At 50.1% G+C, this 27,262-nt stretch overlaps 1 protein-coding gene across 1 annotated transcript in view; it reads left to right on the forward strand.

Annotated features, from left to right (window-relative positions):
• Positions 1–577: 577 nt before the first annotated feature.
• The window catches only part of EPHB1 (EPH receptor B1), a 307,377-nt gene continuing 280,692 nt past the window's right edge, over positions 578–27,262 (forward strand). Inside the window, exons 1-3 of the mRNA XM_047752118.1 lie at positions 578–599; positions 889–953; positions 25,226–25,907. Coding sequence (XP_047608074.1) covers positions 578–599; positions 889–953; positions 25,226–25,907 — 769 coding nt within the window. The remainder of the gene's footprint in view (positions 600–888; positions 954–25,225; positions 25,908–27,262) is intronic.

Raw genomic sequence — 27,262 nt, forward strand, 5'->3', positions numbered from 1 at the left:
TTGACAGGTGGAAATAATAGACAGCAGTCAATAATAGATTGAAAAGAAAAGAACGAAAAAAGGTGCCTTATGTTCAAGACATTTTTCTGCTATCTGCCAGGAAAGAGTTGTAATAAATACCAACTCTGTGATCACTCTGTGGTGCCTGGCGTGTGTACTGTAGCCCCCCGGTGGCCCCCAGGAGCTCATAGCTGAGCTGAGGCAGAGCGTCTGACTTTTTCCTTACTGGCCAGAGGGCTTGGTAACCAGGCAGCAGGCCCCTGGAGTCTGGGATGTGTATTTCTGTTTAGGGTGAGTGCCCGGCAGAGTCTTGGACATGGGGGTGACTGTGTATCTGAGCCCAAAGGCAAAGGGACCTGCAGAAAGGCTGAGTGTTGGGGCCAAAGCAGTTGAGGGGAAATTGGTCAAGGGTGCCAACCTGGATGCCTGAGGGGAAGCAGAGGAGAGGAGCAGGGAGAAGGGAAGGCGGCCAGATAAGGGTGGAGGGTGGAGAAGCAGCCCAGTGTGGAGAGAGAGGGCGAAAGGAGGTAGCTGAGGAAGGCCTGAAGAAGGAATTCGATTTGGCTACCAGGTAGGCATGGCTGGGGAAGAGCCCGTAGGTAAAGTGATGTGGGAAGAAGCTGCATTTGGGGATTAAAGTGATGGATGAATGGGCAGATGACTTTAGCCACACGGGCAGCTTGGAGTCATTCAGGTAGACTTAGCATCGGGAGACCTGAGGTCTGTGCCCAGCTCTGCCTTGAGCTGCATCCTCCTAGGACCTCTCCTCCTGTCGGAGCCTTGGACTTGGCAAGGCTGACATTTACAGTCATAAATAACTTCATGAACATAAGGGCCCTGTCCAGTAACCCTTCTGATTCACCTTTTTTTTCTGTTTTTAATCTGCAGAAACTTTAATGGACACCAGGACGGCTACTGCAGAGCTGGGATGGACTGCCAATCCTGCATCAGGGGTGAGCATCGCCCCCCCCTCCCCCCCGCACCGACCCTTCAATCCTGATGAGTAGTCATGGGAGCAGAGCTTGAGTTGCCCCTTTGGGAGGTGACATGCAGGTGGGGATGGCTGTGTTCACTGCCCCGCCACAGAGAGGCAGCTGCGGGGCTCTCAGACCTGGGCTGCTCCTTGGTCTGGAGATACAAATCATCTCTTGGGGTGCCCTCCAGGTGACCAGGGCTGTGCCTATGTGGGACTGGGCCCAGTGGCTGCCCATAGCTGGTTGCTCAGGCCAGTGGTGCTGGGGCAGACAGAGATCCATGATGCCCATTGGGCTGCAGAGAGGACAAGGGCATGAGGAGGAGCCGGAACTCAGAAAGGTCAAGGCCTTTCACCTGGCGTTGCCTTAGAGCTCTGTTCTGGATTCAATTATTCAGTGTTCGTGCACCTGGCCACACCCTGTAGCCACAAAGACGAAACAGCCTTGAGGAGCTCACAGCTTCCTGTGGGATCCACCATGATCGTGAATAAGCTGAAATGCATCTCTCTTCTTTACGGAGAAGGTGCATGCAAGCTGGGTTTTGGAGAGTGAGTAGGAGTTTGAACAGGTAGTGAACAGGAAGTCTGGAAAGCTATTCCAAGTAGAAGGAATAGCTGGTTAAAAGGAATGGGAGTCCCCACTGTGGTGCAGCAGGATTGGCAGTGTCTCTGGAGCGCTGGCTTGCCGGTTTGATCCCTGGTAGAGCATGGTGGGTTGAAGACCCAGCACTGTCACAGCTGTGGCTTGGATGTGATTCCTCTGGGCTGGCCCAGGAACTCCATGTGCCTCAGGGCAGCCAAAAAAAAAAAAAGAATGGGGTCGTTGTGAAAAGCTGTCAGAGGACCAGAGTCTGTGTGTCTGGACCATGGCAGGAGGTGGGCGGTGTTGAGTTGGCATTGGAGTGCGGACTGGCCAGGGCACAGTGTGGGGAGCTGTGACTGCCATGCAGACTTAGCAGTTTGGGTATATATCCTATTGGCAATAGATGGATCCTGGACAGGAGAATGAAATAGTCAACCTTGCTAACAAGACTGCAGGGAACAGTTGAGAGAAAGGCACTGAGGAGGCTCTTGCAGCTTCTTGGATGGGTCCAAGGAGTTGAATTAAAATGGCATACTCGGAGTTCCCGTCGTGGCGCAGTGGTTAACGAATCCGACTAGGAACCATGAGGTTGTGGGTTCGGTCCCTGCCCTTGCTCAGTGGGTTAACGATCCGGCGTTGCCGTGAGCTGTGGTGTAGGTCGCAGACACGGCTCGGATCCCGAGTTGCTGTGACTCTGGCGTAGGCCGGTGGCTACAGCTCCGATTCGACCCCTAGCCTGGGAACCTCCATATGCCGCGGGAGCGGCCCAAAGAAATAGCAAAAAGACAAAAAAAAAATGGCATACTCAGGACAGTTGGAGTGAAGCTAAGAGGGAGGCATTGGTATCATTGGGCCACAGGTGGACTGTGGGGGAGGGGGGACGAGGGGATGGGAATGAGGTTCAGGTGCCTGGCTTGCTGGGGGTCTAATCATGAAGGGAGAGGGCAGGAGAGTATGGATACTTGTGATACCAGCAAGGGTGTGATGTTGGCAGGGGCAGAGTGGGCTAGGCCTCCTCATCTGCCCACACCTCCTCTCTCCTCCTTGCCCTTGGTCACATCTAGCCCAGGGCCCGGGGCCACTCTGCCACCCCAGGGTGTGCATCACAGCCAGTCCTCACAGACCCACTTTGGCCTGAGGGACGTTGGGATTCAGGGCCAGGGGCAGGCTCCTCACACCTGCGTTCTCCCCTGGGTTCTCCCTTTCACTGCCCAGGTGCAGGCATCTGGACTTGGGGCAGGAGGTCAAGGTCGGGGGTGAGCTGTGTTTCCAGAAGCAGGGGTGGGAGCAGGGGCACATCCTGCTGGGAACACTGTGGGCCACCAGGAAACTCTTTCCCCTCCCACTAGGGGCTTTATGAAAAGCCAATGCGGCAGCCGTTCTTCAGGTGGCCAGGACCTTAAAACCTTGCCGCTCTTTTACTTTTCACGGTATTGTTTGAAGGCTTGCGTGTTTTCTCACAAGGTATCGACGTGACTTATTGTTCTTTTTTCCTTTGATCTTTGTACACACTGCTGTCTTGTTTAAACTTCTGATCACCTCTCCTGAGGAAGAGTGTCCTTTAGGAAAATGTTCAAAGTCAAGAGATGCCCTTTAGAGACAGCAGCTGGCCGGGCTACCCCCCACTTGCCCTCCACTGGTTCCCAGCCATGCTTGGTGGTCTTTCCCCAATGTTTTTCTCCAAGAGACACCCAGCCAGATAGTTCTCCTGGTGCCCTGAGTGGCTTCTGAGTCTGTCTGGTTTCCGGCGAGCAGCAGGAGGGTCAGGCTGGCCCTTGGCCTGGGTGAGAGGGCAGATTGAGGACAATGCTTTCATCCAAGCCCTTGCCCTGACTCCCTCTGTTGTCATCCTGGGCGGTTGCCTCTGAATCTGTGAACACACCAGTGACCCCCGCATTTGTGTCCCTGTCCCAGCTCACATAGCCACCTGTCCCATCTTTCATTGGCTGCTCAGCATGGCTGGAGCACTTCACTCTCCTCTCCTTCCCCTCCACCCGCACCCAGGGACTCCGTCTTAGCACATCGTGAAAGGTACAAACTGGACAAGAGCACTTCTTTTTTGTGAGTTTGTTTGGCCACACTCATGGCATGCTGAAGTTCTTGGGGCCAGGGATCAAACCAAGCCACAGCAGTGACAGTGCCAAATCCTTAATCACTAGGCCACCAAGGAATTCTCAAAGTCCTTCTTGACTTTCCTGTCTCATATTCAGGCCTCCGCTTGCTCAGCCCATCCTCAATATATCTTCCTTGCAACCTGACCACGTTAGGTGTCCCCATCATAGGTCGTCTCAGGGCCAGAGAGCTTTAGTCCAGGGCCCTTTTCACAGCTGCAGATTTGCATCTCTGTGTTAGTGTTGGACCCATCTCTACCCCTCTCCCAGTGTGGCCATACTGTGACCTGCATGGTGGCCGTGACTCTGTGGGTTTGTTCGCTATTGGAAACTGCCTCCTAGTTCATTACTTGACTCAATGTATATTTGTGCAAAGTTCCCAGCTTGGACAAGTGAGTGGCTGATGGTGTCATTCTTGGAGATGGGGGATGCAGGAGGAGGAGTGCACAGGTAGAAAGAGGCTGAGTCCACGAGTCTTAAGTGCCCCTGGGGACCCTGGAGATGGGCGCCGTGAGCATTTAACTCAAGGGCATTGGAATGAGAAAGTGGCCCCAGGGAGGCAGGATGGGAGGCAACCCAGGGGGGAGGAGAGATGAGAACTTGCCATGGGTAACCTGACTGATGTATCAAATAGAGACAGAGGAGCCTGAACAGGGGGTGAGAAGGAGTGTCTGGGGGGCAGGAGAAAACCACGAGGTGGTCTTCTCATAGAAGCCAAGGGTGGGTGGGTGGAGGGGGAAGGGGAGCAAAAGTGGCAGCTGCTGCTGGGCGGTGAATGTTTGCACTGGGCTTGGTTATAGGGACCCTGTGCACATGGTGTCAGAGGCACCAGGGTAGAAGCTAGAAAGCAGGGTGTTGAAGGGTCAGTGGGAGGTGAGGAGGTGGAGACAGCAGCTTGTGGCTGGAGGGAACAGGGTGATAGGGGGAGCACCAGCCTTTCAGAGGATGGGGCTCCTTTTCTGTTGAAATGGCAGGACAGAGACTGAGTGCCTTCAGAGAGTTGGGGATACTCAGGATACTCAGGTGACTGAAGCCATAGAATAGAAAAGTCTTTACCGAAAAGCCATAGGATAGAAGAGTCTTCCAGCCTCCTGTCTGCTTTCTAAGGTTGGAGGCGCGGTTCTGAGAGTTGGGCTGGGGAGTGTTGAGTAGCAGGTTTTTAGGAGGGAGGAAGAGGTTTGCAGTAACTGCTACTGCTGGAGAGCTGGGGAGTGGCTGGGCTTGTTTGGAAGGGTTGTGGCTGGAGTAAAGGGCCTGGCTGGGGTTGCAGGCTGTGCGTTTGACTGCCCTGATCTGCAGGCCTCGTTCAGCTGGACCCGGAGAGGTGTGACACCCAATCATCCTGACTTATGGTTGTGCAAGAATGGTGGGCCCGCAGGGTCAGGAGCTGAGGACATTAGTGAGAGGGGCTTGGCATCTTGTGGCAGGGCATCAGGAGGCATCAGAGTGGAGCCAGGAGGGACCAACTGTTGTTTCAAAGTACAGGGGCCCAGTTGTGAGCCTGGAGGAGGATGGGAGCCCTTGGCTTTGAATCAGGGCTTGGATTTAAGACACACAGAGTACTGCTGGATAATGAAGGGGTCCAAGGAGGGGGCCGGAGTTGGGCATTTGAGAAGCCAGGAGGGTGGGCTGTGGTCCACATCTTCCTGGATCCAGTGGGGGAGGAATCCACCCCCCCCCCCCACAGCCCCTGTCACTGCAGAAAAGGGGCAAAGGCCTCAGATTGGCCCTGCAGTCAGGATACTGTGCATGCTTACGATGGAGAAGGGTAGGTGGGCATTGCTGTGCTAGCTTGTGGGTCTCTAGGGAACAGATTTGCCTCATGTTTCTTCCAGGGGCCCAGCTGGCATTGCAGTGAACCCTGTTCACAGTGCATGGACTGGGAGGTGAGCTCCCCAGAGAGAGGCCAAGAGACTTTTGCTTTTACGGGGTCACTGTTTCTTCACCGCTGTACTTGAAGAATTCCAGATGTAGGAAGGCATTGGACTGCCTACCCACACATAGCCCACACATTATTTTCAGTTACATGGCAGGAAAGTGGATCATAATATTATGTCAAAACCAGAAAGTATTTATACTCAAAAGGCGAAATGTTGCTTTATACTCTAATTGCAGCCTTAATTGAAAGCCTTAAGGTTTCACCCGAATCAGAGGCCACTTGGGGAGCATAGGGAAAAAGTAACAGATAAGTTTATAAGTAACAAATGCCTGGGAGGGGTTGAGCACCATCCAAGGGCATCCTGGGACTGTCATCTGTCACCCGTGAGCCAGCTGACCTCACCTCCTCCCTCAGGCTGCCTTCAATGACCCCTCCCAAACTCTTGTTTCCAGCCCTGCTCCAAAAAGGTCCTGACCTTTTGACGTCAGAAGCTCTGGGAAGCAGGGGACTCAGACAGGTGCTGTGGGCAGCTGTCAGTGCCATGCCAGCCATTGGCAGAGTTCTGTAAGTGCTGGTCTTTGGGGTTGAAGTCTGCCCCTCTTTCGGGATGCTCTCTGGCCTTCTCCACCCTTTTCATTTCCCCCCTCCCTCTCTCCCTGCATCCTTCTCCATCCTTCATCCCTCAGATGTCGGCTCCATTCTCTTCCCTCAGGGAGCCCTCCTGGATGCCCCTCCACACCAGGACCCCATGCTAGGGAGCCTCTTCCTAAAGCAGAGGGCTTGGTGCTGACTTCTAAGATACTGTCCATCACTTTGTGAGTGAAACTTGTATCCATATGTTCTCCCACCCCCAATTCCCAGCCAGAGGATGGAGTGGCTTCGTTTCTATCCCTAGTGCGCAACACTGGTCCAGCAGGGGAACAGGCTCCAGTAAAGGCTTTTTGGCCAAATCAATGAAGAAGGACCAGAGTATTCAAGGTACCTTCCTGCATCTCCAGTGCAGAGTTCTGAATTCAGGAGATGCTCAATTTAGAATTATTGTAACCCAATAAAATGTTTGTTGTAGGCAAACCTAATGCCCAATTGATTGGCAATATCTTTTTAAAAGAGCTTAATTAGGGATGCCAAGAGAGCCACCTCTCCTGAGATGAGTGTGATAGAGGAGACCAGGACATCCCCGGAAGGTCTCACTTTCAGATGCTGGCTGTGATGGGTAAGGAAAGCAAGCCTGGGTCCCTCTGATAGTGAGGCTTATTCACCTTGTTTGTTGGGAGTCCAAGCAAGGCCTTTTACTTTCTCAGAGTTTTGCCAAAGTTTTACTTTTCTCACTGGCTGTTTGCACCTGGGCAGCCACTAGCCTCTATGTGTGCATGTTTCTGTGTCTGTGGGACGAGTGGCCCCCAATGGGAACATCTACAGATCCCAAGTTCTCTTCAAAGAGCACTCCACCAGCTTTCAGACTCCACCTCCATCTGTGTTGCCTTTTGGAACCACCTTCACAGCCTGTGATGTGCTCTATTCACTACTTTAAAGTTGGCAAATCTTGGAGTGCCTGTCATAGCTCAGCGGAAACAAATAGGATTAGCATCCATGAGGATGCAAGTTCGATCCCTGGCCTCGCTCAGTGGGTTAAGGATCTGGCATTACCATGAGCTGTGGTGTACGTTGCAGATGAGGCTCAGATCCCACGTTGCTGTGGCTGTGGTGTAGGCTGGCAGCTACCGCTCCAATTCCACCCCAGCCTAGGAACTTCCATATGCCTTGGGTGTGGCCCTAAAAGGCAAAATTAATAAAGGAATAAATAAACTTGGCAAATCTTCATCATGGAAAGGGGTGGGGATTGATAGGGGAAAGAGAGAAAAGGAGTTTGGAGCAAAGCCTGATGAGCCTTCAGGGAGTTCTCTTGTGGTGTAGTAGGTTAAGGATCTGGTGGTGTCACTCCGGCATCTCAGGTCGCTGCTGTGGTGCAGATTCAGTCCAAGTGGGGGAGCGTCCATGTGCCATGGGCATGGCCAAAAATAAAAAACCAAAGAACTAATGAGGCTTCAGGCTGTGTGTGTGTCTGTGCTCTGTGTGTGTGTATGCACCTGTGTGTATATGTGTGTGCATGTGCAGCTATCCATGTATATGTAATATGTGTGTTTGCATGTGTGTGTGCACAGGTATATGTATGTATGTGTTTTATGTGTATTGTGTATGTTCATTTTATGTGATATATCTGTATATTTATATGTAACGTGTGTAGTTGTATGTGATATGTGTGTGTGTGTGTGTGTGTGTGTGTGTGTGTGAAGTTAAATGAACTGATTTCATCTTATGCCTAAAGGCAGTTCCCAGAGTTCTGGAAAACTCTTAAATGATGAGACGATTATTTAACGAAGTGGAGAGCTTCCGGGGAGGCGAGTGTGAAGGAAACAGCATTCCTTTGAACACCTGTGTCTGAAAAAATTAACTCCTCATGCAAGGTGCACACCCATGGGAGTGGCACAAGGGGGCCGGACGTACGGCCACTTCTTGTCCACATGGGGGCCTTCCTGGCTGCCTCTTCTCTCCTGGGTCTGTCAGCTGCAGGCACTCTTGCTGGCTGCCCACATTGTGGGAATAAGGACTGCACGTTCAGGAGAGAACCCGCTAATAACACCCCATTTGTTCTAAGGCCGAGCAAAATCAATTGAAACTTATCTGGTCTGATGGGTGAGAAGTTTATGAAGCCTAGTGAAGGCTTCAGGCCTTGGCATCCAGTGATCCAGCTCCTGATCCCGCTCTGCGCCTGCTGGATCTCGGGCGGCATATGCAGACACCTTTGGTCCTCACTGCCTCCTCTCATCAGTGGGCTGAGGATGGGAACTGTTCTGCATATGAAACCTTGTCAGTAAAAAGTTTTCCTGGGTAAACACTCAGGAAGCCTTAGCATAGTACTCACCCTCTGGAGTCCTGGATTTTCTCTCTTCTTCCTTTGATGACTCAATCATGCTAATTAAGTCAGAAAAGCCTGAGCTAAATTAGGCAAATCCGAGAGACATTTAGCTCTGGGCAAATTGATTTTGTGAATGGAGTTGTATGGTATATGAATTTCCGGCCGTGCGAGGGGCAGGTGGGCAGAGGGGGATGGAGTCGGTCATCCTTTCTCAGACTGGGACCCCCGCCTGGGACTTGAGGGCCTTTGACCTGGTCGCTAATTGCTGGGAGTCACACTTTTGTATCAGTCAGAGCTTCCTGGTGGCCAGAAAAGCACAAGTCAATTTTAAAGGAGGTATCTTGGCTCATGTAACTGAATGGTCCAGGGGCTGATGTGGCTTCTGTGTGGCTAGTCCAGATCCTTAGGACCAATCTCTCTCTTTCTTTCTACCCCCTTTCTCCTCTCTCTACCTCCTGGTGTTGACTTTGTGCTGGGCCTCCTCTTGGTCATAAGAAGTCTGCAGTGGCTCCAGCCCTTACAACCTTATCCATCTACATTTCCTGGGGAAGAACAAGCACCTCCTCCTGGTGCCCCAGCAGCAGCCATGGAATTAGCTCTGAATAGGCCTGACTGGCTCGGCTTGGTTCCCATGCCTGCTCTGATCCAATCCCTGCAGCCAGGAGAAGCCAAGTGCTGAGTGGTACTCCCAGGTTCGTTATGCTGAGCTTCCCAGAAACCTTGGGCTGAAGGCCTGAAGAATGTAATTCTCCAGAAAGAATCAGAAAGTGGGTACAGAAAAGCTGAATGGGTGCTGTGCAGGAAAAGATGAAATCTAATCCTGTATCACAGGCCCCATGTGCTTTATAGCCAGGCATGCATCATTCCTCACAAAGGCCCCATTTTACAGATGAGGAAACCTAGGCACAGAGCAGCTACTAAATTGCCTCTGGTCACATGGCTAGAAAGTGCCAGCGCTGACTTTTGACCTCCGGCGTCCTGCTTTCCTGCTGACAACCATGTTGTACCTTCTGTCCCAGGGAAATGCAGCCACTGCTGTGGTTCCAGAGAGTGGCTTCCAAAGGAACTTCCAGTTGCAATTGCTAGGGGGGTTGTTGAATTCAGGCTCAGTATCTAAAGCTTTCTTGGGAGTTCCTATTACAGCTCAGTGGCGACGCGCCTTACTAGTATCCATGAGGATGTGGGTTCGATCCCTGGCCCCACTCAGTGGGTTAAAGGTCTGGTGTTGCCATGAGCTGTGGTGTAGGTTGCAGATGTGGCTTGGATCCTGCATTGCTGTGGCTGTGGTGTAAGGCCAGCAGCTGTAGCTCCAATTCAGCCCCTAGCCTGGGAACTTCCATGTGCCATAGGTGTGGCCCTAAAAAAGAAAAAATAAAAAAATAAAACATAAATAAAAGGTTTCTCACAGTTCAAGACAGGGGTGGTATCCTTTCCCTGAGCTGTTACCCAGGAATTAGTATTGGGATGGGCCCTGCCTCCCACCGGTTGTGCCCTGTTCCCTCTCTCCTTCCCACCCCTCCCCTGCCCTCTTCAGGTAACCCCCTGAGATAAGTCAGAGCTCCCACCCAGGGCCTCCCACCCACCCTTTATCTTTTTCTCTCGCTACCAAAAGGTCTGTAATTAGGAAACATTAGCAGGCTCAAAACAGCTTTCCTACCTGAAACATCCTCTGTAATTGCACTCAGCAGTGCTCTTTTCTGGCTATTAATGTCACTTTTATGAAGCAATGAGGAACAAAACACCCCGAGGCACTTAAAACATTTTTTTTTTATATATAATACTTGTCTTTTAGGAATGGAAGTTTAAAATCACCTGCTTGACAGAGACAGTGATAGACAAAGGCCTGGGGGCTCAGGACTGAGCCACAGAGGTGGGGCCCTGGGGAGGGGGGAGGCGGTCCCTGGTCTCAGGCACCACTCTGGGAAGGGTGACCGCCTTGGAGCGGGTTGGCCGAGGCTAGTGGATCCCAGGGGAGGTGAGGAGGGCCAGACAAGGGCACCATCCTGCCTGGCTTCATCATGTCTGGTTGCTTTGTCACAGAGCTTTTTACAGGAGCCCTTTTGTGTGGACATGTACCTGCCTTTGACAGAGAGGTGTCTAGAGCTGGGTCACTGAGGAGAATATTAATTATTACATTGAGGAGAATATTAATTATTACATAGGTTGCAGACATCCTTCAGGAAGGCCTGTGGTTACATGTGCAATGGGGAGGGATGTGGGTGGAGGGGAGAGGAAGATCCACTGGGGAAAGAGACGCTTCTCCCGCTCGCTCTGTTAAAGAACTTGGGGAGTTGTGCTGTTTCGCCAGAACCATACTGCCTGGCAGATTTATCTTCTTGCTCTTGGAAATGGCTCACAGACTCATTCATCAGCAGACAGGAGCTATTTCTGTCCGCAGACTCTGGGAGGGAACCCCGGGGGTCACCCAGCCCCACCCCCCTTCCCCTCTCGGAGGCAGGCTTCACCCCCTTTTGTCTGGACAGACAGGGGTCTTTCCTTTTCTCTGAAACCTTCTCCAGGAAGGCAGTTCCCCAGCCGTGCCCCTTGTCCTGGCCCTGGAAACCTTTTTCTCTCTGGTACGTCAACCTGAGACCAGCTGCCTCGTGACAGCTCATCTCAGGTTGAAGCCTGGGGCCCTGGAAGGAAATGGGGCTCCTGACCCAGGCACCGACTGGGATGGAGCTGCATGGAGTCTGTGGGGGTGCTGACAGCCTGAACTCACAGTTCCTTGCTGGTGACCTTGCCGAAGGTCAGGAATATATTCCTGGGGAGGGTGAGGCGTTAGAGGGAAGGTGAGGCCCAATTAAGAGGCCTGGAGAAGATGGACAGGAGGAAAATGAGTGGAGAGGGAGGGTCCAGGTGAGAAGATAGATGGGGAATCTCCCATGGCTCTGGAAGGATGGGCCCAGCTTATGTGGGAACAGGACAGCCTGGGGATGCCACCTTTGGCCTTCCCTCCGGGTACAGCCCAAGAAGAAGCATTGGGCCTAAGTCCATGGTACTGCCAGTAGCATCAAGGAGTAAGCCCAGGATTTGGAAGCTTATGTGCTGGGTTTATTCCATTTTCCTCAAAGTTCTTTAACTTCTCTGAGCCCATCTTCTGCCTCTACCACATGTGTAATACGAGTTCTTATTTACAGACCGGCTGAGCAGTGTAAATTGTATTTACCTTCTTGGTAAGCTCCAAAGCTCAGTCAACAACACTGCTTGCCCTGACTAGTACTAGTGGTCGCAGTGCCTCCTGTCTGAGAGACTTAACCTGCATGGGATAGGGGTGGGAATGAATGAGGGGGACCCTGAGATGCAAGATCAGCTTTCCAGCTCTCACTCGAATACCATCAGAGGGCGCACCCTATTATTACTGACAGTGCTATTATTAAGACTCGTGATAACTACTGCTACTACTAGTACTGTTAATTAACTGCCTGCTGTATTCAGGCACTTGTACCATCTCGCTGAATCCCCACCAGGACCTCGAAAGCCAGGGGGTCTTTCTCCCATTTTACAGAGCAGACACGGAGGCTCAGGGGTGGGGGGGCAATTATCCAAAGTCGTGGCCTGCTTAGGGCTTTTACTGAGACTGACCCCAGGCCTCTGACCACAGTGCTCACTCTTGTACTTCTGCCCCTGGATGAGGATGAGGAGGGGATTCTGAGGGTCATATATTGTTTATAAACCAGAGAACAGGGGCAAAGAGAGGCAGAAGTTCCCCAGTTTTATACAAAGGGAAAGGGTAAGCTCGAAAGCTGAGAGCCAGTGAAATGCACACCTGTCAAGCACCCAGGAATGGCTTTGTAAAGCAAGCTATGTGAGGAGGGGCGGAGCAGGCACTGAGTGATATGTGGGGGTTTGCGGGCAGAGAATAGCAAGTCTAGGGGGATCCCTGCTCCTGAGAGCAAGTGAGGTCTGGCCAGGGATCCAGAGGAGGTCACAGGGGGTCCCTGGGGATGGCCGGCTCCAGGCGGTGGTGGAGGAGCCTGTGGTTAGCTCCTGCCCCCAGGCCCTGGCAGATGCTCAGGAACTGAGGACTCCAGAAAAGGGAGAGTTGCGAGGGGCTTCTGTGAGCTGCTGTTTCCCATCCAGTGGACCTGTGTCAGCTCTGCTGGACCAGCCCCTCCTGCATTTGAGGGGCTCTGCTGATACAATGGGGAAGGGAGCGTCTAGTCATGGCACACCCTCATCTCTGTGCATCTCCTATCGCGCTCACTATTCTTATTGGTGTCACAAAAGACAACCAACATGAAAGATATTGGTGTCAAGATTCAGACTTCTCTTGCTGAGTGAGAGCTCTGCCTTCAAAATGAAACAGTCAATAGTAATGCTCTATGCTGGCTATTAGGTGCAAACAGGTCACTGTAAGCAACAAGCCATGGGGGACCCTAGTGGGCAGTGCCTTAGGCGATGGGGACTTAGCGTGGCTGGCCACGTATTCATGAGGACTGATCACAAGATGAAAGTGCAGGAAAGGCCAGACTGAGCTGGTGCTACTTGGGGCAATCCAGGTGCAAGTGACAGGTGACAGTGGCCCCATTGCGTGCCGTGCTGGCCTGAGCATATCAAGTCCAGGAGACAAAGGTGTGAAATCAGAGTCCTTCTCCTGGGGCCTTCCAGGACCAAGCTCCAGCAGCCGCAGTCCCAGGAAAAGATCCCCCGAAGTGGATCACACACAGTGGCCAAATTCCCACAGCTGAGGAGGGGACAGGATGGAGGGGAGTGTGTCCCCTTCCCAGGCCAGATTGGATTTTCCTACTTCTTGAGAACGGGAACGATGCCAGGAGCTCCTCTAAGAAGGCCAGTCTCTTCCTCCCACGTGGCTGGCTCTCTTGTCTCCAGGATGGCTCCAGCTGGCCACAGCCAGCCTGGCCCATGCTCTGTCAAAACTCCCTGCACTCATGGAATGAAGAGCCCATTTCCTCGGCCTGTAACCCAATGTATTGGCCTCGGCTGTGCAGTCTGAGGAGAAAGCCCTCCAAGCAGAAGGGAAATGCCATCAGTCTCTCCCAGGGGTAGCTGCTCCTCATCAATGGAGCTCAGGCCTGGGCAGAGAAATACCAGGCCGATGGGGCCTGGGGCCTGGGGCCTGGGGCCTGCAGCTCCCGCCCCTGCCTTGTTGGACAAGGCCTTGTTGGGCAGCAGCAAGGACCACATTCAATTGACAGCTTAAGATAATCACATGTGTGAGGCACTGGGATAATGACAGCTGAATACCTTGCCACCGTTGCCATAGTGACCAGCCAAGCACTGGTTCCCTCCTTTTTTTTTTTTCTTCCTTGTTTTCTGGGCCTCCTTGTTATGGGGCTGGCTGGTAGGGCAGGGAGGGTGAGTTTGGGAAATGGGAAAGAGGAGGAAAGGGGGAGGGGAGACCCGAGAGGGGCAGCCCATTATATGCTCTTTAAATACCCCAGCTGGAGGTGTTTTAAATCTCAACAGAGACAGAGAGAAACAGTGTCTTAATCCCCAGCTCCCTGTGAATTATTTAAAGGGATCTTGTCAGAAGGATGAATTTGTCACTGTTTCAGTGTCAACAGCAGCAGCAGCTGTCATAATGGCTGAGGACCCCACTCCAGGCAGGGCCTGGTACCAAATGCCGCTGCCTGGTGGAAGTTACAGGGGCCTGGGTGCTGTGGACAAGGAGCCCCCTCCTGAGGCACAAGCCTGCAGTGTTGTTCCTGGCAGGCTGGCAGAGACCTGGGTGTGAAATGTGCCAGGATATAGAGATACAAGCTCTCTGGACCTCGGGCCCACTGGCCTTGCCCTCTATTTAGTGTGGCTCCCACGGCCCCTAGCCATGCGATCTCTGAGCAGCAAGGGGTGCTCGCTGGCTGGGAGTGGGCAGAGCTAACCGGTTGGGCATATACTGCAACCAGCATCCCAAACTATACCCACACATGCACACCCAGGCATGCATGCACATACATATATATGCTCACACGTGCACACACCAGTGATGCACAGGTGCAGACAACTAGACAGACAAGAGAGAGTCACGGATCACACATATCATGGAAGGGAAAGCAAGGCTTTCCAGGAAAAATGCCTGCTGCTCAGAGAGAGGGGCCTGTGTCTCTGGAGGGCTGATAGCCATTGCCAGCCAGCAGGGGTCTCTTGTTCAGGTTGAAGTACTTTATGTGCATTATCACGGTTCATCCTCACAGCCGTCTGTTGGGATAGGTACTCCAAGTGTCCAAGTATTCTTCTGTGAGACAAGGAAACTGAGGCTCAGGGAGCTTGGAAGACAGGCCCGTGGTCACAGGGCTGGGTCTGGCTGACTCTAGATTCTGTGAATTGAATGGCCCTAAGCCAGGGGTCCCCGTGACCTCTAGGGTTCAGGGTCAGAAAGGGTGATGGCCATTCTTCTTAATCCCAGACCTTTGTTGGTCAGGGCAAAAACCCTCCTTTCAGGCAATCTAGGTCTGCATGCTTGGGGCCATTTCTCTCACCCCCACCTCCACTTCTCAGTATTTCTTGCATTTTTCTACTATCCAAGTTTCCAGAAGGCTTTTGTAGAGGCTTGTAGAGACTGCATTGGGAAACAGAAAGTGTATTTGCCTTCCTCTCCTTCTTTCCATATTCCCACGGTGTCCCTCACCCACATCCCATGTTCTTAGGCACCCTAGGGAGTAGGTAAATAAATGGTTCAGAAAATCCATTGCTCTGTGCCCTTTCGAGGCTCTGGGCTCTCAGAAGCAGCCCCACGCCAAGCGCCCAGCTCCTTGGCACACCACATGTAGGGCTGTGGTAGGGAACAGGGGCCACTCCTGTCCTCCTAGCCCAGCACAACTGGGAGGCAAATGCAGCCTGTTGGGAGGTGAGCTGGTGCTCGCAGCCCTCTGGGGAACCCCTGAGCAAACGGCTGCCTTGCTTGGTTGGTGTACTAAATGGTAGATCCCTCTGGGCTTGTAGCAATTTATGCCCCACGGACCACATTTTACATTTTAATTAGCCCTCGAGCTTGTCTAATATCCGAGCTCTTTCAGGCTTAGTTTACTGTCTATGCATGAGCGTGTCCTTGGGATCCTGGCAGATGGGTGCTGGTGGCTCCCGACCTGCCTGAGCAAACTACTGCCCCAAAGACTCTAGCTGGCTGTGGGCTCTGGGACATTGTGTGCTGCCCGGGCCTCAGTGGGCTTCTTGTTCAGAGAGCAGCCATCTCTAACTGGGGACCTGAAAGTGGTTTTTTGGGTTTCCCATGGTTGGGCAGTGCCAGGCAAGTTAGGGTCCTGTAGGGCCTGGGGATGGTGACTGTTTGCAGAATAGCAAGTCCCTGCAAACTAAAGTTTGTGCCCAAATACAGAGAGCTGAGTGGGACCAAAGCCTTTGAGCTGTGTCCATGTTTGTCTGCTTGTGGTCTGAGCTGGTGGCTGACCGCCACCCAGAGATTGCTTGGTTGAGAGAAGTGGCCCATGCTGAAACCTGCCCAGAGGCAGCCCTGGAGATTCTGGGAGGGGTGAGGAGGGGCTGCTGGCTGTCCCTCTGGGGCTGGGAGGAGACCAGTGTTTAGGCCCTGAGTTCTGCTGACCAAAGGGCAGGAATATTTATCTAAAGTAGAGGAGATGATATCCACGCCCTGATGCTTCAGCCCAAGGAAGATCCTGAGGTTAACATAACAGTGATGCCACTGCTGCTGATGTAAAGCTGATACTCGGTACTTAGTGAATGGTAGTTTCGCAAAGGCTCAGTGTAGGGTGATTTCTTACAGGATCTTTCAGTCCTCGTGACACTCTGCAAGGTAAACAGCATTTTCCAGATGAGGAAACTGAAGCTGAGAAAGTTGTGTGTGGTCGCAGAGCTGTGACTGGCAGAGGTGGGGTCTGCTTGTACCCACCCCTCCCCCGCTGCCCACCCTGCTGCACCTCCTCCCCCACCATCCTGGCCTCCTGGCTTTCTCCGGCCAGGCACACTCCTGCTCCAGAGAGTCTGTTCCTGTTCCGTGAGTCTGAAATGCTCCTCCTCCATGTGCCCTTCAGGCTGATGGCTCCTGATCCAAGGTTCATTCATTCAAATCTTTGCCCAGAAGCAACCTCTGATGACCCCAGTGCCAGCTGTCACTTGCTAGCCCCTTCCCTGTTCCTCAGTAGTACTTAAGGCTCTCTGACTTTATATTTTTATTTTGTTTACTTATTCATGCTCTGATTAGCTCCATTACATTATCAGGTCCATGGGGGAAGGAACCTTGTCTCTCAGTCACTGCTGTGTCACCAACACCTAGGCTACTCCTTGGGATGTAGTAGGTGCTCACTTTTTTATTTAAAAATGAGTTAAATAAGCTGGGTTTGAAACAAATCAGAATAACCTCTTGTTAGACAAATGGCGCCCAAAAGATCAATTTCAGTGCTTTCTGTTCTCATCTTAAATAGCAGTGTCCCGAGCAAGCACCCCTCCCTGGACAGGTGCTAGAGAAATGGCTTATTCTCTGGAGTTAGTATGATGCAGCCTCTCTGTAGCTACTAGGCATTCTGGGAAGAGCAGGGCCAGCCTAGCGAGCTTGCAGCAGTTCAAGGAAGGGCCAGTGATCATACATCTTTCTAGAAGGCCACACACACACACACACACACACACACACACACACACACACACACAGAGTCAGCCAGACAGCAAATGTCAACAGGCATTCTGGGCTATTCCAGAGCAACAGACCTGCAGGCTCTGACTCCAACTAGACAGTCTGAGAAACTGAGATCTTGGAGGCACCTATAGGTATTTTTGTTTGTTTGTTTTGTTTGTTTGTTTTAATGGCCTCACCTGCAGCATGTGGAAGTGCCAGAGCTAGGGGCTACATCGGAGCTGCAGCTGTTGGCCTAAGCCGTAGCAATAGCCATTCCCGATCCTTAACCAACTGGGCAAGGCCAGGAATCAATCTGCATCCTCATGGACACAGGGACAATATGTTGGATTCTTAACTTGCTGAGCCACAAGCTGAACGCCCAGGCTTCTTTATCATACATCAAAGTCCCGATCTGAAAGCCTGAACAAGTACTTTGTAATGGGTGTCATTATTTTCTTTATTATGTTTATCTCAAGGACAGGTGGTCCATTGGCATCAATAATTTTGTCCTTTCAAAGACTGTTACTATCTTGCTGGTTGTGCAAGGCTGCTTTGGTTCTTTTTCTCCCAGGGACAAGTTACTCTGGTGGCACCGGCTCTAAGTCCCCAGCCAAGGACTAGAGGCCTAGGAATAGACCTGGACCCTGCTTCTTCCCTCAGCCTGTCAGTATTTAATGAGGGCTAGGCACTGGGACTATCAGGCCGGACTATAGTCTAGCCCTCTAGGGGGTAAGTCCATGGGGAGGATGGGGACAGATTTGTGACTGTAGGAGAATCCCCAGGAGCAAGGCAGTGAGTCTCAAGAAGTTACCAAGAGACATCCGGCAGGCAGCTGGATAAACAAGTCTGGGCACTGGGGAGAGGGCAGCGATGTAGGCCCTGGTGGTTGCAGCCTTGTGTGTGGCTGAGATCATCCAGGATGTAAAGGGGGAGGAGAAGAGAATGAGGGTGGAGCCCAGAGAAACCTGTGGAGTTCACTCGTCACAAGCATTGCTCAGTAAAAATGTTGTCGTGTGATCCCAGCATTGCAAAGCTAAATGCTTGGAATTATTTCGCTGCTGACATGAGCTAATAAATTAGTCAAAACATAATTCCCTGTCCTCAAGGAGCTCACAGCCTGGTAGCAGAAACCGAAGCAATTAACGAATAGTTCAGAACAGTGTATTATCAAATGCTAAATTGTGTGGAATAAGCTCAAGCAGACTTGAGACATTCGGGGAAATGGTAGCTGACTATAAGCTGGGAAGACATCCTGGGGGAAATAAGACCTAACCCCCCCTCAAAAAAGGATACAGAGAGGGCTCCGCTCTGCCACCCATCAGCTGCCTTACTCCAGGCCAACTGTTGAATGTCTCTGGGCCTCAGTGTGCCCATTTGTCAACAAAAGGTTTTGGTCAACATGACCTATAGTGACTTCCAGCCAGATTGTTATCCTCTGGTTCTGTGTCTTGGAGGAGCTGAGATGGGATGGTGGTGGGAGAGGAAAAAAAAAAAAATTGTCAGAACACCAGCAGCAACATCAAGGGGCAGAAATGGGCACGGTCTCTGAGTGATGTGAGAGAATATGGCCCTGGCTTGAGCCCTGGCCATCTCTTGCCTGGTCTGCTCATTACTCTCGGCCCAAAGAGCCAGCCAGGGCGTGAGTCCAGGCATGAGGTAATGCCAGCCCTAGTGCATGGCCGTGGAAGGCAAGAGAGAGGCCAGATAAGAGGAACATTGTTCTGGAGGAAATGGCAAATTGCGGTGACACATTGGGCGCGGGGTTGCCAGGGGGCCTACTGTTTGTGGGTAATAGAGACCAGGTCAGCCTTATCAGGTGCTGAGGTGTAGGCCGGAGCAGATAACAAACAGTGTTTTTCAGAAAAAGCTCTGTCAAAGTATTAGTTACACATCATCAACTTTACCCATTCTAAGTGGACGATTTGGTGAGTTTTAGTAAACGTACAGTTTTGTCATCACCACCACAATCCCATTGTAGGACATGCTCATCACCCTGCAAAAGCGCCTTCAGGCCCATTTGCAATCACTCTCCATTCCCATCCATGATCTCAGGAAAATACCACATGATTCTGTCTATAAATTTGCCTTTTCTGGACATTTGATGGAGATGAATATGCGGTCTTCTGTGTCTGGCTTCTTCCACTGGGCATCACATTTTAGAGGCACCAGTACATCTTATTTTTAAATTTCTAAATAATACTCCATCATATGGCTGCATCACATCAACTTCATATCTTCAGTGGCTGTGCATATTGTTTATGTGTTCACTCGTTCATGGACATTAACACAGAGTCTTAGGTACCATAGTAGAGTCCAGTTGAGAGCTCCGAGGAGCAAGGACCACAGTCAGATGGGCACCAAACTGAGGGGCGATTCTAGAGTTGGAATTGCTGGGTCAAAGGATGTATACAGTTCTGATTTTGGTAAATAAAACCTAAATGTCCATAGAGATTATACCAGTTTGACCTTCATCCAGCTATTGATTAGGTTGCTTATCTCTGACACCTATACCTTTTCCAATGCAGTGTGTTTTCTAATTCTTGTCTGACCGAAAACCAAAAAAAAAAAAAAAAAATCGCAATGTGACTAATTGCCATTTTGGTTAAAATAAATAAGATTTGGCATCTTTTCATATGTGTATGAGCTATATCTGTTTCTTTCAGTAAACAGTGTTAATATCCTTTGCCCATTTTTCTATTTTTTTATTGATGATTTTCTTTATATATTAAGGGAAATTAACACTTTACTGTGTTAAGTGGCAAAGAGTTTTTTCCCCAGCATGTTTTCTTTTCTTTTTTTTCCTTTTGATTTTATTTTGGCCATTTCTATAATGCTAATTAAAAAAAATTGTATGGAGCTCAATTGATCAATCTGTTCATTTATGGCTTCTGAGTTTCATGTTGTAATTACTATGCGTATACTGTCTCTGTGATTTCTTTATCTTTATGGTTTCATTTTTAATGTTCAAATTTTTGATTCACTGGGAATTTTTTTCAGAAGTATGGATGCAAAATTTTTTTTTTTTTCCAGATGGCTACACAGCTATTATAACAATTTTTAAAAATGATTCACCTGGGAGTTCCCGTCGTGGCGCAGTGGTTAATGAATCTGACTAGGAACCATGAGGTTGCGGGTTCGGTCCCTGGCCTTGCTCAGTGGGTTGAGGATCCGGCGTTGCCGTGAGCTGTGGTGTAGGTTGCAGACGCGGCTCGGATCTCACGTTGCTGTGGCTCTGGCGTAGGCCGGTGGCTACAGCTCCGATTCAACCCCTAGCCTGGGAACCTCCATATGCCGCGGGAGCGGCCCAAGAAATAGCAAAAAAGACCAAAAAAAATAATAATAAAAATGATTCACCTTTTCCTTCTGAGTTTTGGCCAACATTTTAAATGCTGAGAGAAACTATTGATTTGACATCTGAAAGATTCTGCCAGTTACAGTGTCACCAACAGGCTTGGGAGTGGCCTTCTCTGGACATTCTTCCTGAGACTTGATATTTTATCTTTTAAATTTTTTGCCAATCTGATAAACAAATGGTGGTGTTTTGTTGTTTTAATGGGAGGAGATAATTACAGAAAGGATCACAGGAGGCAGGATGTCAAATGCCTGGAAGTGGAAGCTGAGAAGCTGCCACTGAACAGAGACTTTAGGAAATCTGCTTTCGGTGGTGCAGTGGGAGCAGCTCCCTGGGACTGGAGTCAGCACAGGCCTTGGGTCAAAGACACTGGGTCTGAATGCCAATGAGCTTATATATCTAACACCAGTGAAGTTCCTTGGTTGTAAGGATCTGGGAAGCAATGTGCCTGGGGACACAGGGGACCTCAAAGCCTGATTGTGGAGGTAGGACTGATCCATGAAAGAGTGTCAAGGGCACACAGGGCCCCTTGGGTCGGGTCAAACCAGCCTCTCTCCGACCCCCACACACACTCAGCTGGATGAGAGCCTAGGGACTCTACACCAAGATGTATTTTCAGGTGTTCTCATTGTGGCTCAGTGATAACATACTAGTATCCATGAGGATGCATGTTCAATCGCTCAGTGGGTTAAAGGATCTGGTGTTGCCGTGGCTGCAGCGTAGGCTGGCAGCTATAGCTCTGATTGGATCCCTAGCCTGGGAACTTCCATATGCTACAGGGGCGGCCCTAAAAAAAAAAAAAAAAAAGAAGAAGAAAAAGAGAAGGATATATTTTCAGTTTCCCCATTTGGATCCACTCACCATCATCTCTCACCTAGACCAGGACAATGACTATCAGCTGTTCCGCTCATGCGCTCGGTCCAGCCCAGTCTGTACTTTTTTCTTTTTTTCTTTTTAGGGCTGCACCCTCAGTATATGGAGGTTCTCAGGCTGGGGGTTTGATCGAAGCTGTAGCTGCCAGCCTATGCCATAGCCACAGCAACACCAGATCCAAGTCACATCTTCGACCTACACCATAGCTCCCGGCAACTCTAGATTATTAACCCACTGAGTGAGGCCAGGGATTGAACCTGCGTCCTCATAGATACTAGTCTCATTCATTTCCCCTGAGCCACGACGGAACTGCCAGCAGCCTATACTTTACAGCGGAGATATCTTTTACAAAACTTGGCTCTGAGTTTTTTCCTCCCTAAAACTCACCAATGCTTTCTAGTTATCCTCAAGATAACATTCAAAGTTCTCCAGAAGACTCACCCTCTCCCACTTTCCTTCCAGCCACCTCTAGCTTTTCATGACTTTTTATCCCTCATCAGTTCCAGGCTACATTTCCCCACCACGGGGCCTTTGCACTTGTTCCTGGGCCTTGATGCCCCTTCCCTGCCCCTCTTCTGCCCACAGCAGACGCACAGTTCTCCTGGCTCACTTCTATCTATCCATCCCACTCATCTTGGAGGGTCTTCTCTGGCACGCCTCTGTGTGTTGGATACACTCCCCTTCTTGGCATCCTGAAATTTCCCCTCATAGCAGTTAGCGCAATTGCAATAATTTAGTTATTTTAATAACCATTTGTCTAATTTCTGTTTCTCTCACAAGATTATAAGCTTGGTATTGCTGCCTCCCCAGTGGCTAATGGAATGCCTGGTATAAAGCTGGCATTCAGTACGTATTTTTTTCACTGATGGATGAATGAGGTAGAACTATAAAGCAATGACACTGATTCCAAGTATCATAAACAAATAATAATGTCTGTCCCTCCCTGCTGGGAATGCTATTTCACCCTCATCTCGATTTACCCAAATCTTCTCTTTCAAGGTCCCCAGTCCTAATTGTCACTTGCTCGGAAAGCATTCGTGCCTTCTTCAGCCCATTCTTTTTTTTTTTAAGGATCCAGCCCATTCTGATTGCTGTGTTTCCCACCCCTATAGCACCCGCGGGCAGGAGAAAAATGAAAGAAGGAAAGAAAGAGACTCCATCATGGCCTTGTTCCAAACAATGAGGAGTTATTTTCCTTTCTCTCAATTTCTCTCTACTCTTTCTCTTTGAATATACAGCCATATCCCCCCTAATTTGCTCTGATCGCTCTCTGAGGAGCTGTCACAGAATCAATTAAATCCGTAGAATTTCCTGACTCCAGGTCACCCAGTATGATTCCTCATTTTACAGATGAGAAAACCGAGGCCCAGAGAGGTTAATGTTCGAAACAGTTACCTCTGTTGTGTCTTATAATACCAATCAGTGTCATTTTCTAAGATAAATGTTCCTAATATGCTGGCTCCACAAGGTTATAAATCCTCCTTCTGACTATTTAAAAAAAATACTAGTGGTGACAATCTCAGGGCTAAGGCAAGGCCCCAAAGGTGGGCTTCGTGTCTTGCACCCACACAGCAGGGCTGCCTTAGGGTGGATCAATATCCCCACCCTAAATGGGGCCTCAGACTTCACCTACATTGACAAAGGCACCCCATGGTCATGCTGAGACCTCATACAGCCCAATGAAATGATGGATCCTGAGACCTGCTGTGTTTAAACAATTACAAAACAGAAACAAACCAAAAAACAAAAAAAAACCTGTCCTTCCCTCAAAAGTCATGTGGGGTCAACTGAGAAAATGTTATTTCGAGACAGCCCTGGAAAGAGATCGAGGCCTGAAAATTTGCTCTAAAACAACCGTCAGCAATGACTTCTCCCTAATGTATTTGCTTTTGGGTTCGGAAAAACCAGGCAAGCAGAACATAACTTTAACAAACACATTTAAATAGAACATAACATAAGCTCAAGAAGGCATAAGAAATGGTGACTCAACATCTTGAAATCCAATAAGCAGTTAAGCCAAGGCCAGGTGAGGTTGGCTGTGTGTAAAGATCCTGGAAAGGGGCCCACCAGGCTGGGGAGGGAACCGGACCCCTGAGAGTGCAGTGAGGGGCTAGAGGAGAAGGGCCCTGGCTAGGCTGCAGCAGCTCAGGAGTTTAGTGCCTTGTGCCTGGGCAGCAGGCGTGTCCATGGGGTCCTAGTACAGGCGTGCGTGGGCAGGGCCAGCCCTTCATGTACCCAGCTTTCCTCAGCTCCACACCCAGTCTTCAGAAGCCCTGGGGCAAGTTAGAAGGACAGCCTTGGCTTGGCCTTCTTGCTCCTCAGAGATTTCATTCTGTGCAAGAAGAAACCGTAGCATGTTTCCCATCCACATGAGATTAGCTTTTAGCTCTTTTTCATAAAGAGTTCTCATGGATATATTTCAGCTCCACAGAGAATAATAAGCAATTAGCACAATATTTAAAGAAATGGTACTATTTGGTTTCTACTAAACAGTCAAGGATCTTAATCTATTTTCACTTTAGGAAGCTGGATTTCTTCTGCTCCTTTTTCACTTCTTTAGCAAGCCCACTGGAACCTCCTGGGAAGACCCTTGTTTCTTGAGGTCAGTGTCCTGAGAGCTCCCCAGTACGGACAACTGCTTCCTTTCCCAGCACAGGAAGAAATAAAGAAATAATGACCCAGAAACTCTTCCTTGGCCCCTATTCCTCAGTAACTCAGTTAAAGAAGCCGTGTCTTTTATAGACCCCCTTCCCCTTATTGTCTGTTACTGAAATAAGTTACTCAGCAGACTTCTTTGGCCATTCAAAGCCCATGTTTCTCTCTTCTCTCTTCCCCATCTCCTCTTATGGCTGTGTGACCACAGGTGAATTATATGATGTCTTTTAACCTATGCATTGGGGATGATAATCTAGTGCTATGGGGAACTCTTGGGAAGATTGAGACATCACTTAATGAATGCACTGTTTCTCTTGTTCCAATTTATAGGACTGCTAAAAATGAGAGTGTGCTTTTCCAGTAGGAATCACAATTGTCTCCCCCTTAATAAGAAATGTTTCTTACTCCTTAAGAAAGTAATCATCAGTCTCCATCATGGAGTTCCCATCATGGCTCAGTGGTTAACGAATCTGACTAGGAACCATGAGGTTGCAGGTTTGATCCCTGGCCTTGCTCAGTGGGTTAAGGATCTGGTGTTTCTGTGAGCTGTGGTGTAGGTCACAGATGTGGCTCAGATCTGGCATTGCTGTGGCTCTGGTGTAGGCTGGAAGCTGTAGCTCTGATTGGACCCCTAGCCTGGGAACCTCCATATGCCGGAGGTGCGGTCCTAGGAAAGACAAAACAAACAAACAAACAAAAACAATCTCCATCACATCTTTGCTTGAAATGTGCACACAATGAAGCTTAATTTGCTTCATTAAGCATCCCTCTTAGCATCCTCTACTATTACCAGCTCCACAGGCTACTCTCAAAGAGATTGATCTTATAAAACAAAAGTTGTTGTAGAAACTTTTCGGAGATATGAAGGAATTTCACCATGGTAAAGAAGTTGGGGTCAGAAATAAGGATTTCTCAGATTAGAGTATCATGTCATCAGACCTGTAATCCATGGAGTGACTTGTTGAGAGCAGAGGCTGTGGCATTGAGGATGAAAATCCCTGCCATCTCACGGGGCTAAGAGTTGCAGGTCATTGCTGTGGATATAACACGTCACTGTCACAGCATGAGAGTTGTGGGTTAGATGAAGTGAGGCATTCTAGGGTGAGGTCTGTTATATTTGGGGATGGACTACAGAGCAGTCTTCTGAAGTCTCCTTATAAGGGGATCTTTACAAGCAAGTGAGGGTTAGGCGTGTTTGTTTCTTGAGTCAAGCAGCTGGCCTGGTGAGCTCTTAAGGCCCCCTCCAGTGCCAGGCTTCTTGTCTTCCCTGCCTCTCCCTGTCTTCTCACTCCCTATTTTGTGTTTTTCATGTGTGTGCCTGGCCTCTTTGGTATCAGTGGGAAGAAGTCAGTGGCTACGATGAAAACCTGAACACCATCCGCACCTACCAGGTGTGCAATGTCTTCGAGCCCAACCAGAACAACTGGCTGCTCACCACCTTCATCAACCGGCGGGGGGCCCATCGCATCTACACGGAGATGCGCTTCACTGTGAGAGACTGCAGCAGCCTCCCCAACGTCCCAGGCTCCTGCAAGGAGACCTTCAACCTGTACTACTACGAGACTGACTCCGTCATTGCCACCAAGAAGTCGGCCTTCTGGTCTGAGGCCCCCTACCTCAAAGTGGACACCATTGCTGCAGACGAGAGCTTCTCCCAGGTGGACTTTGGGGGAAGGTTGATGAAGGTCAACACAGAAGTCAGGAGCTTTGGACCTCTCACGCGGAATGGTTTTTACCTCGCCTTCCAGGATTATGGAGCCTGTATGTCTCTCCTGTCTGTCCGTGTCTTCTTCAAAAAGTGTCCCAGCATTGTACAAAATTTTGCGGTGTTCCCAGAGACCATGACTGGGGCGGAGAGCACATCTCTGGTGATTGCTCGGGGCACGTGCATCCCCAACGCAGAGGAAGTGGACGTGCCCATCAAACTCTACTGCAACGGGGATGGGGAGTGGATGGTGCCCATCGGGCGCTGCACCTGCAAGCCTGGCTATGAGCCCGAGAACAGCGTGGCCTGCAAGGGTAAGCCCTGGGGCTCTTGAGGCCTCTACCTCCTGTCCACCTGGGGCAGGGCTGAGTCTGCACAGGTTTCCACCTCCAGCTCTGGATCCTAAAGAAACAGAAGAGCCTAATGGCTTCTTCTAAAGCTCTGGGGACCCTCCATCTCCAGGGCAAGGCCTGATGATATTCCATTTGTCTCCAACCAGACTGTTTGTGTTCATGGTGGGGGAAGAGATGGGAAGGATTCCAAACATTGGGTAACAACTTAACCATTCAGTTATATTTAGCTCTGGGGAAATTGACACTCATATTCTCTTTCTCTTTCTCTCTCTCTCTCTCTCTCTCTCTCTCTCACACACACACACACACACACACACACACACACACACACACACACACACATGCACACACACACACCCTGCATCCTGTCCAGCTCTCTGTTCTGAGGCATGGATTATTTGGGTTGTCATGGACGAGGCACTCAAGGGTAATTGGGAAGTGACTGAATTTGGAAAATATTTTAGTTCATTTTAGTCCAGCTCCCAGAGCACTCAGCTTGCTCTTGAAGCCATGGAGCTCATTAACTCAAAGCCCCCTGGCCCGGCTGTCTTCCTCCAGGGGCTCAGCGCCAGGCGCTTGGGTCATGGATGGGCCCCAGCATTAGTATGTCCTGGAAGGAGGTGAAGCTGTTGGAATAGGGTTGGGACAGTACTATCACTTCAAAGTGGTTCAGAGTGATGCTGACTTTGCAGTCGGGGGTGTCTGGGTACCATGTGCTCACACTGACCCTCCTCAGCCCAGAAGAGCACATGTTCAATATGTGACAATAAACTGGCTCAAGACAGTCTTCTCTGGGAGTTAATAGAAGGGTCTAAGGGGTCCGCAGCTCATCTGTTGCCTGAGTACATGGAACATGAGGGATTCGAGAGTTGGGAGAGAGAAGACTGTTTTCCTTTGTCTTTATCTTTTGCGTGTAGCCTTAGAAGTTTCAGGTTCTTTCAAGAGCAAGGACCTCAGAAGTGACTACCTTGACCCTAACTCCTTAACTGGGTTTCGTCGTGTCCTTTGGGGACAACTTGGATGAAGTGGAATCTGTTGTTGGTCCTTTTTCTACATTATGATCTTTAGGCCAGCTATCCCCTGTTGTCACCTCTGCCCTGTCTAAGCATCCCGAACATCCCTTGTGTGTCTCCTTTCCCACTAACCTCACTGGCCAGGCACCTATAGATGAAGCACCAGGCACAGGGTTACTAATGTCCACCAGCTCTGCATCCTTTGGACTCGGCTAATTGCCTGGACTGGGGCATCCATGCAGCCTTTCTGAGGCCTGCTGAGAGCAGAGAGCTGTGCCTTTGTGTCCTTATTGGATTTCTTGG

Source organism: Phacochoerus africanus, chromosome 1 (assembly GCF_016906955.1).
Source record: "Phacochoerus africanus isolate WHEZ1 chromosome 1, ROS_Pafr_v1, whole genome shotgun sequence".
NCBI classification, from domain to species: domain Eukaryota; kingdom Metazoa; phylum Chordata; class Mammalia; order Artiodactyla; family Suidae; genus Phacochoerus; species Phacochoerus africanus.